The sequence below is a fragment of the Poecilia reticulata genome, linkage group LG19, assembly GCF_000633615.1.
Source record: "Poecilia reticulata strain Guanapo linkage group LG19, Guppy_female_1.0+MT, whole genome shotgun sequence".
Taxonomy (NCBI): Eukaryota; Metazoa; Chordata; class Actinopteri; order Cyprinodontiformes; family Poeciliidae; genus Poecilia; species Poecilia reticulata.
Genome location: NC_024349.1, coordinates 14,359,144 through 14,370,608, shown reverse-complemented (window position 1 = coordinate 14,370,608; position 11,465 = coordinate 14,359,144). Strand labels below are relative to the sequence as shown.

General features: G+C 36.8%; 1 protein-coding gene across 1 annotated transcript in view; it reads right to left on the bottom strand.

Moving 5' to 3' along the window:
* Positions 1–1,690: 1,690 nt before the first annotated feature.
* Positions 1,691–11,465, bottom strand: part of LOC103481615 (corticotropin-releasing factor receptor 1-like) — an 89,808-nt gene continuing 80,033 nt past the window's right edge. The window contains exons 13-14 of the mRNA XM_008437205.1: positions 11,401–11,442; positions 1,691–8,612 (exon numbers count right to left, since the gene is read on the bottom strand). Of these exons, the coding sequence (XP_008435427.1) occupies positions 8,472–8,612; positions 11,401–11,442 (183 nt within the window). The 3' untranslated portion in view covers positions 1,691–8,471. The remainder of the gene's footprint in view (positions 8,613–11,400; positions 11,443–11,465) is intronic.

The following is an 11,465-nucleotide window of genomic DNA, read 5'->3' as shown; positions in this document are numbered from 1 at the left end:
ACATACATACATACATACATACATACATACATACATACATACATACATACATACATACATACATACATACATACATACATACATACATACATACACATGCACACACATTTGAACATACATAAAAAACGCTTGTAAAATAAATGTATATCAATCAATTCATCTACTTTAACTAAATGTACACAAAACAAATCTATAAAGTAAATATTTACCCAATGTGCACACATCTATCCATACATACCTACACACACACGCACACACACAATAATACATAAATCCCATTTAACATGTCTGAAAAGATTCTGCAGCCGTCATGTAGCTGTGGGTGCATAAAATGGAACAATTTACATGCTGTCCAAAGAAATACTCTGAAAAGCCTGGAGAATCGTAGCTCACTGTAAAAGATCAAGGCTGTATTCTTAGAAAAAATAAAGAAGAAAAAAAAAGGTATAAGTCATAGATCCATTCAWGGAGGTAAGAATTTAAATACCTTGTTTGGTTATGATAAAGTCTTTGCTCTGTACATATGAGGAAGAAGTTTCATGTATCTGCAWTTTCACCCCTCTCTGCTCGGTAATAGTTCTCCCTATCAGGTCGGTTCAGAGCTTAGATCGTGAGTTGAAGTTTTTTCATCCCTTTGCTTCCAGGTCACAGTTCAGATTTTTTGACTGRTYCAWGCGGTCTCTTTCTGATCCTTCATCTCGAGCGGCTGTAAACATTTTATCCTCGTTGTCTGGAGCCCCATCATACGGACTAATGATTTATTTACAAATTTAGGTGTCTTTTTACTATCCTCACATAATATGTACTACTGTATTATAACTAAATTAGTGTTAGTTTACTCTCACAGATCATCAGCTTAGACTGATGATCCTTAATTTCTGTCCTGGGGTCATTTTTGACCAGAAGATGCACAGACGAACATCCTCACAACAAGGATGCTGCTTCAGTCTTTTGTGACGAAGACAAAAATGAGGTTACAGCTGCGATTTTTAAAGAACGAGTTTGTACAAATGAATGGTACAAAGCATCTTCATCACAGAAACACACACAAAAAAATCATGCTGTGCTCTACATAAACAGTCTTTATACAATCATCAAAACCACTAATAAGATGAGGAACCAAATGATCCTGACTGGAAAAAATGTAAAGCTGATGAGCTCCCAACGGTGGAAAACCCTGACGGTAAACACAAATGTGTAACTAGAGAGTAACAGCCTGCCCTGAAGCTGCWATCAGCAGTGACTAACCCTGTTGTTCTCCTTAAATGTTCACATGGAAGTTCACATCCAATTAAGCATTATACAATGCCACAAGCCTGAAATCCCATAGAAAACAGTCATGAACACTGTCATACTCAATTTTTTTTCTCCAATCCTTCCCCCCTCCCTTTTGTTTTGTTTTGTTTTTTTCCCCCTGACCCTGTTGCAGCATCTCTTGTTCCTAGTTATGGGAAAAAAAATAGTGACTGTGCAGTTGGGCGGAAAGATCTTATCTAAAAGCCGATGTTCCTCCTCAGAGAGTCAGACACACACATAGCTGGAGACAGCCACACACTGAAAGTGTTCGTCTTGTTTGCTTTTTGTCCAAGGAGACAATGGGGACAAAACRGGAGAGTTAACCTRAGCACGGTTTGGTGTTTTTCTTTTGCGTCTCAGAGAGGAAAATAAATAAATAAAAATCTGAGTGACGTTTTCTCATTCAGTTGGATCCGACACAGTTTATTATCTCTTGACATTTTTTTTTTCCCAAGCATGAAAATAACACAAYTTCAAATAAATAACAATAAATAATAACACAAATCATGTTGCTTAATCCTGGTCATTTCAAACTTCTGAACTTTAAAGAAAATACACTTTTTATGTCTTTCACCAGCCTATTTCCCCATATGTATCAATAAAGCACACAATGGAAGAGACAATTGTTTTACAATAGGTTTCCGGACTCAAATTTTGTAATTYTCTTTATTGTAATGTGACRAGAGAAAAGAAAGAAAATATTCCAGAAAGAAAATGCAATCATCTGAAAATATGAGAGGCATAAAATGACTCAACAAGGGCTCATGTGCAAGTTCTGTTGTCGGATAAGACTTTAATTTAAGCTGTAAAAATTATGCTTTAGGGTGCTTTTTTGGTAAGCATTTTTTCAATGCACTGCAAAGTTACTTTTGCCAACTAAGACTAYGACAAAAATATTTTGTCAGCTGCCTTTTTTCTTACAACAAACATGACTGATATTTTCATCAATTAATAAAAACAGGATTAAAATATTTTAGGGAAATAAAGCCCCATCAGATATAATTTCAGTATTTGTACAATAGAGGCATTTCTCTATGATTTCATATTTTTGTAAGTTAAAGTCRCAGGAAATTTAGATGATTAAAAAAAAAACAACAACAGATGACTAAAATTGGAATAGGTTTTAGGTAAAAGACTATTACTAAGTCAGAATTAACATTGACACACTGGAGTCAATKAATTATACAGCAGTGTCTTGGAGGAGTAACTTTTCTCCATCAGCCAGAACAATGAAGATCAGTCACRGGTGGGCCTTCAAGCATGGCAAATTACTGAAAAGATACAATCATGGCAACAAAGCAGTGACTAAGAAAGAAGCATTTTGAGGCCTGTAGCTATAGTCTCCACAGAAACCCTTTGAGGGGAGTCGAAGCTTTGAGCCGTCAAACAGCAGCCAAGAAGAGGATTGGGTGAAAAATACTTCAAGAGATGTATCTGAAAGTGCTGGCCAACTATATAAAATGTCTTACAGCTAAGATTGRCAGCAAAGGTACCTGACCCTATTAGGTCAGGTGTGCTTTCAATATCCACAATGTCTGGGTGGACATTCTCTCTTTACAAATTAAAAACCAACCAACATAACAACAAATAACTCCGTTTGTTTGGCAGTGAGCCAAATTATAAAACCAGCAGATCAAACAAACAATTGTTTCCCCCGTTGCTATAACTCATGAGTGAATCAATCTCCCCCACCCCAAGCTGGCCCAAAATGGCTGCTTAGCAACAATAGATGATGGATTGTTTTTTTTTTTTTTGGAAAAACAGACATCATGATGGCATCAGAAAGTTATACATAATTGGACATTTTAAAAGCCATAGTTCACAAATCACTTGCAAGAGATTTAAATAAAAACTGCAAGATGACGAAACAAAACAAAAAACAGGAGTTTTGTTTACATTTTGACAGTAAAACAGCAGTTCTTAAGAATGCACAAGTGCTAGGCATACTGGTATCATCGGAATGTGAACTGTGAGCTGTTGATGTGCCTCCGTGACTTACAGTGTGTGGTTTGTGTTTTTTTGGTTTATATTYGTGACGGCTCCCCCCTGGATTTTAGCAACCCGGCTCTGCTATTTATATATTTACAGTTGACCAGTAAACACAGTGTGCGACACTTTACRTGTCTCATGCTTTCAACTGGACCAAACGTCACAWAAATTCACGTGGTATGACCGTGAACGTGGCTGCCTTYCTAATCTTGCTGATGTACAAGCCACAATTTTAAGTCTCTTTGTTGGGCTGAGGAGTTTTGTTCCAAAACACAAACCATCKATCACCTATCAAGTTAGGCTCAATGTTCTTAATTAATACCCAAATACAATAACTCGATGTTTTAGTTGAATTTGGTAACTTCCAGCTCGTATTATTTGGTTTTTCCTGAATGTTTTGGTTCGGCGTTGGTTCTGCTTTCTTTAGCAAACTAGAGCTGGACACGGATAAAGCGTAGATAGTGGAAACATAATTATTTTAGCAGCAAAAAAAACCTACAGTCCTGATAWAAAGAAAGCACACTCCAACTCGGTTCTAAGTTTTTACATATCAGGACACAATGAAATGTCAAAGTCCAAATCTATGTACAAGTGTACAAAAATACCCTTTTTGATTCCATCTCTGTCATTTATCAACAAATGAGCCAAAACTGTGAAGTTGGGGTGAAAAACTAGGTAAACCACACATTTCAATAGCTTTTAAAACCTCCTTTAGCAACAAAATAGATGTTTTCTGTGTGACTTTATTAGTGTCTCGCATAGTTGTGGATGAAAGTGCCACCTTCATCAACACTGGATTGCTCCAATTGATTTGAGTCTCAAATTTTAGCATTAAGAGGAGTTCACGGTTAACTTAGTGTGGCTGCAAAGAAAGCCCGAATCATAACCCCACCACCAACGGGCTCGGAAGTTGATGTGAGATGTTTGTAATGATATGTGGTATCTGGTTTCCCTCAAACATTTGCCACCGGTCAAATATCTTTACTTTGGTCTCATCCGTACAAATGACATTGTTCCGGATGTCTTGTAGTTTGTTCAGATGCAACTTTACAGACTTAGTCTGTGCTGCCATAGTGTTTTAGAAAGATGAGGTTCTTCTACTGCAGTCCTTCAAGCTGCACTGGTTCAGTCTTTTCTAGATCTTCTCCTATCCTTAACATTTTAAGTTGAACTTAACATTTTGAACAAGTTGTTGAATTTTTTTGAAAGTCAATATATTTTTCTATAATTGTAAAATGGTGGGCGTTGCTTCTACTTTCCCTATTAAGTTCTATAGAAGCAGCAAGTGTTTTTTATTGTTTATTAAATAATGTTTCCATCCATTTCCGGCCTGATAAATAATTTCAGAACCTTGGAAAAAACTAGATTTTGGTATTTTATAAACAGGACTTAAAAATTACCAAAAGGGTGCACTTTGTTTTTACCATGACTGCATTTCAACCAAGAGGTAAGATCCAAATACCAGAAATACTCCTGAAGAGTTTTGTCAAAAGAAACCAAACATATACAATTCTCTGTAAAAAATCACATTATTTATCAATGTGCTAATCTTAAAATTATATTTAAATGTCTTTTATATATACATTGATAGTTGATTTACATTATTTATTTATTGTTAACTAAATACTAGATTTCTACATTCATCAGGTGGACAAGAAACAGCTGTAAAGTTTCAATAAAACAACTTACTAACAAATACAGTTGTTCCCTGTTGCTATGGAAATCGATCCCTTCCAGCCCATACTGCTCTGATTGGCCAGCTCCAGTAGCATGATCCCTTGCAGTCAATCACTTCACAGATATAGTAATCTGTGATATTTGAATGGTGGATTTCAATTGGATAAAAAGTTAAAATGTGACCCTGAGTGTGGAAGCAGTCCTCAACATTTTTTTAATGGTTTTTCTTGAAAAAATAAGCAACAAATTAAACAATGACACTTGTTTAAAGTGACACGAGCTATAGTTACAAAACTTTGAATGTCTTATTCATTTCATACAGACTTATGTTCAGCTTTATTTTTCTGTGTACATATCAGGTACACAGATCCTAGTACAACAGGCAAGTTGTACTAGGACAACATCTTATTAGCTGACTGCTAGTGGTTTGCATGTCTGTTGGGTATGGATATGTCTTTGTGAAAATGTTTTGATCAGCTAAAGCAAATCATAGTGTAAAATCAATTAGACAATTTAATAAACTATTTATATTTAAAAATGTATCCAGTGGCTTTTCTCTTCACCAGGGTCACCTGCCATGTGTAGCTGGAGATAATTTCCTTAAAAAGACCTTAAGTCACAATGACAATGCCACAAAAGTAACTAACAGGGTTGCAAATCGTTATTGGTCAGCTTTTTTGACAAATGGTGATGGTAATTTTATCCCCTTGTCATTTCTAATATTTGTAGTGTTTCTCTTTTCATACTAGACTTTTAGAGTCCAAAAAGGAGCTGCTTTCTGATATAATAGGATTTCATTATCAGGTTGACAGTTATAGCTTATTTTCCAATGCATACAAACTTGATTATAATAGGCTAATATTAGTAGTCATCAGGAAGTTCCTCATTGGTATTTTGTTTTGATCTTGGGCCACAGTTTTGGCTCTAGGTCAATTTGTCCCTAGTTCATATCAACATATTGCCATTTTGTCCTGTCCTTCCATTTTGTCACCTTAAATCATTTTGTTTGCATTTAATTAACCATCTGTTTATTTCTCTTAATTTTTTGACTTATCAAGATAAATAATCAAAAATTAAATACAATTTTCTGAATACTTTGTATTGTTCATCCTATTTTCATTGACTGTGGTTCTAATCCCTGATGAAACTTCTAGCTCTCATATGAAAAATTACTGCATTACTCACATAAATACATTTTCTGATAGCAAAACAAGAGTAGATCATGAAAAATACATAATAATAATAAAAAATCAGTTCTAAAATAAATTCAAATTCCAAATAAAAATGTAATGGAGTCCCCAGCTTCTCACCACATCTGTCAGCTAGCTCAAACAGGGATCACAAACACAATAAACTGAGGTGTAGAATAATGTAAAATATTCTACACCTCCTGATAGTTGATATTATAACTCACAAATAAATATTTTTAGGATTATCAGCATATTTCAAACACAAAACTACTTTTAAGCATTGGGTACAAAATGGATGTACGTCCTGACAAAATGGTTACAGATGGGTATGAAGTCATAAAGGAATGGATTCACCCAGAGCCCAAAACAACTGTACAATAAAATAATAGACGACGTTAGAAGAAAATTCAATTTTTTTAGCTGCTTTCAGGCTTGAACTGGAAGTTCAGCTGCTTGGACAGATGAGTGCATGGACCAAAAAGTTTGTTTGGAATTGGAAAGCACATTGAGAGTCTTGGCTGTTAAACCAACGCTGAAACGCAAAAACAGTCAAACACAGGAAGTATCGTAAGCCAAGAACCATGATGGGGGGAAGTATTGATTGGAACAGGGTAGTGTATTGTTAAAGTAGGCAAAGCCCAAATGTGATAGCCACGTTTGGAAAAGGGTGCTTACAGTTTGTCAGCTTGTTACAGAGAACTGAAAGAGGGTCAGTCAGTGCAGATATTACAAATGTTTTTTATCCTGACAATCAAAATTGAATGAGATAGATATATTTTCCTCAGCTAATCAGCGCTTGCCAACAACTGGTGGTGTCGTCCTGGACATGCTACTGTGGAATATCATCTCTGCTGCCTGGCTTTGAGCTATTAGCATGTCATGACTAATAGGAATGTTATACATCAACTATATTCAGTCAGAAGCCTTTTCAGATTTATTGCAAGACTTGACTGCTACTGAAGACCTTTTCAGGACTACCATCCACAACAACTCTTTGAAGATGCTTTAATGTTTTGAGTTGTAACAACCTTTAATCTCCCTGTCAGGTAAGTATTTTTGATTTGATCTTGAATTAAAATGATATTAACAATAAAAAGATAACATGTGTATCGTGTGATGAAAATTACTCCAAATCAAGGGTGTAAAATAACCACAGCTTTTTGATTTGTGACCATGTCAATAAACAAGAACATACACCAGTTAGAAACTTGGCCATACTAACAGGGCAAGCACTTCTTGAGCTACTGTAGTCTGTACAAGGAGCAGGGAAGAGATTAGTATTACTTAGCAAAATGTCTGGGGCAGATAATCAAGAAAAAGCATCTATCAAAGTTAAAGGACTGCACTAATGTGATACTGTCTTCCATTATTAGCTCTGTGTCTTTTCCCACGAGGATTCAAACAACCTCATCAACCCTGGAGACACAGCTCCCCTGAAACCTTATAATCATCACCAATTTAGTGATTTATTTTTACTTTGTGATAAATGTTATCAGAAATATCCACAGAAACTGTTCCTTCCATAACTTTCTGTTTTTTCCCCCCATAAGATCTTCCTCTCGGAAAAAATATATATTACCGTTTGTGTTTTTTTTTAAATTCTTGATAGCTTGTTGTAAAAATTAAAAAAAGCTGTTTTATCATAAAATTATCACTAAACAGCATTAATGATTACTGTGGAACAAAACTCTTCAGGTAGAAGAACGGAATGTATTCAACCTTCCTGGAAAGTTGATGAACGAAGCACAACTTCACCGAACTGAGAACCAAGGATGACAGTACAACATAAAAAAAAAAATTAAAATAAAAAAAATAAATCACTGTAAAAACAAACATATCTATATATTTCTGAATATTTAACAACTTTGTCTCTGCCTTTAGGATGCAAAGTCCCCTGGGACTGACTCCCAATAAGCGCCACAAGGTTTATTGGATGATGATTGCTAAATTTAATTATGCAGGCAGGAATAAACCAGATGTTTTTTTTTTTTTTTTTTTTTACAGCAAGCCAATATTAAACCGAATGGTGTGCTGTACATTCACACTGAAACTTCAGGTCATACAGATCAGCTCCCTGATCTTTTGATCCACTAACCTTTATTAATGCAAAGTCTGCAAAGTCCTTTTCCCCCAGTCACCATCCATTTTCTCCAGAAAGTCTGCTTAATGTCCCCCCTGAGGTTTAGGAGACCGATGCGGTGTCTCTTTGTCCCTGCTCAGAGAGGTTTTTTTAGTGTACTTCGCTGAGGTGGTGGGAAACGATGACAATGATAGCTGGAGGGTTTGTCCCAGTATGCACGGTAAAGCTGGTTTCTTGTTTCATATCGATGTGGACTGCTTGATGCTGTGAAAGCTGACGCGTGAAGGTGAAGTTGGGATGGACATAGCCTGGGTCATCCTGGCCCGGATCGAGTGCTGCTCCTGCCACCGGTGGAACCGCTTCCGCACAGCTGAGCGGACCTGTAATCAACACCAGACCCAGGAGTAAACGACCAAACTGCACATCTTAGCAGTCACATTCGTGTAAAAACCCCAAAAACATATAAAGTTACCAGCCATGGGATTCCTCAAGGGTGTGTAATTGGACAGTTGCTGGTTTATTTAATATGCTTTTTTTTGGCAACACAATACCCGACTGTGAGAAAAAGTATTTGCCCGCTTACAGCTTTCTTTTTTATTGTCACACTTATTGGGTTCAGATAATAAAACAACTTTTATATCAAAGAAATTCTAAAAAGCCAATATGGCTCTATGTAAAAAAAAAAAGAAAAAAGAAGAGGCTCTTTCCTCTGGCCCAGCTAAGAGTTGGTGCTAAAATAGAACCTACTTGGAGTGGTGGAAACACAAAACACAGGTGCTCGTGATAAGGAAGCACCAGCACCAATACCAGCTTACTAATGAGATATTGGTTGGTGGGAAAATCTCATAAGTGTTCCCTGAACATTAACCGGGATATGAACTCCTGAGAGCATCTTTCAGTCTACTGAGTCTTGTTTCATATTTTTCTTGAGTGTTTTAATGTTCCAAGTAAGGACGAATCTTTTCAAAAGTGTTATTTTTGATTTCCTTGTTCCATTGTCCTGTGCCGTGCTTCACGTTTATGCCTGTTTCTCACCTTGTATTTTTTGTGAAGTACTAAATAGCCCAGGCCTAAAAAGTACACCGTAAATAAAATGTGGTTGATTCCGTCAGAACGTTGGATATTTTACAGCTCCCTCTGTGTACACTAATCTAAAATTTCAATTGGCTTTGGGCCTGAAATAAGATATTTTAACCCCGTGCATGTTTTGTTAAAAAAAAATGTTTTCGTTTTCTCTTGAATGTGACTGCAGGCATCCTTTGTTCATCTCTTCCACTTCTCCCCCCCCTGCTTTCCCTACAAGCGTCAGCCTGTAACAAAACACTAAATCAATATCCTCTGTAAGCTACACATGCTGGTTAAGCCCGTTGTTTGGGAGCTACATGTCAGTTCATGATGAGATATTCCTTCATCATCCAGCCAGCTACCACGCAGAGAGGCTCGGTAACTGAAGGGAAGGAGATATTACATCAACATTCTGCTTGAGGAATAACTTGTAATGATTAATCTGTGTCGCTCAGCTCCGAGGCCAGACCAAGCTGGATCCTTCGGACTGACGTTTGCCTTCATGGCTGGTTTGTGGCTCAACTGGATTTATTAAGGTGTCGTTAGCAGCGAGGGTACATTGATTGTAACTTGAGAAAGCGTCATTTGATTGAGATTAAAATCTATTAGTAACTATACTTAATCCATAATTTTTCTGTTGAACTTTAATATCTGAAAGGAGTTTGAACAATTTTTTAAAACATTTTATCAATTGATTTTTAAGTGGAAAAGGTAACAACACGCATTTATAAGTACAGGCTAAGGTATTTATGTCAGTGGAGTCTTTAAAGACACAGTAGGTAACTTTCAAAGAAATGTAATTTTTACATATTTGTTACAAATGTCACTGTATCTTGACATTAGAGTCTGAGACAGATAACCTTTTTAAAAAAACAAGCTCCTCTGGCTACTCTCTGTTGTCCTACCACCATTTGTAAAAAAATACACAGCTACGAATTTATTTCCAAGCCAAGTCTTAGCAGTCAGTCATGCTCGTGTATGCGGTACTCGCAGCCTTCCCCCATTCAGCACGTACCATCATTCGAGCTCGGTGAATGATGGTACGTGTGCTGCAGCTGTCCTGATGGCAGAGAAACAATCTGACGTCGCAGGAAAACTGCCAATTTCTTTGTCAGAATAATCAATTATTAAAATAATTCTTAGTTGGAGCCCAAGGTTGCTGTTCCTCATACTTCGGTACTATTGAGTGAATATTTAAACTGGCTTTGCCTTTCTTTCATCTAAAATAAAACTTCCAGTTTTTATTTTATATCAACAAAACTTTTGGTCCATAAAACTTTAGCTTGCTAGCTTGCTAGTTATTCCCTCTTTTCAGCTATTTCTAATCTGAGAGACAAATTTTGTGTGAAAACCCCAGTAGATCAGCAGTTTCTGAAGCATTAGACTAGTCTGTTTTGCTTCAACAATCAGGACTCATTCAAATTCACCATTTCTTTCTGTTCTGATGCTCGGTTTGAACTTCTGTTCAGATGCTTAAATGCCCTGAGGGGCTGCCATTTGTTTGCCTGGTTTACTATTTGTGTTAAACAGGATTACTAATAGTTTTTCAACCAATAAACCGACCCTAAAAAAAAAAAAAAAAAAAAAAAAAAATTACTCATAAGGACATTTGAAAAAATAATCGCACACGCCTGGTTGCCTTGTAAGACCTTCAGGTAAATCCTGAATCTAAGTCTTTTACTACTCTAAACATCTGCACACAACTGATTTGTTTACAGAGCTGCAAACAGTAAAAAAACCCCCCCAAAAAACCTAAATTGTTGCTAATCATTCAAACAACATTACCATAAAAAGCAGCGTATCTTCCTGCATGCACATCCCAGCTCTATTCTGAGTTGGTTTCACCCCTGATTTCCCCCTGGGACCAAATTAGGGCTGACGGTGTCATACAGTGTAGAAAGTGATGTCACTTATGTCGGGACATCACAAGGCTTAATTGTGCCCTAAATACATTTTCCTCAAGCTGCGAAAACATGCAGCAAACAGCCACCAAAAGCCGAGCGGAGGCACCGGAGGAGAGGGAATATCATTAAGCTCCTGCATCAGGGAAGAGGTTTAAAACGTTGATATGCTAAATCAATAAGCCAGTGTAAATCTGCTTACCTCACTGTTTAGGAAGCAGTAAAACACTGACACGAAGAAGCCCTGCAGAGAGGAGGGGTGGGGGG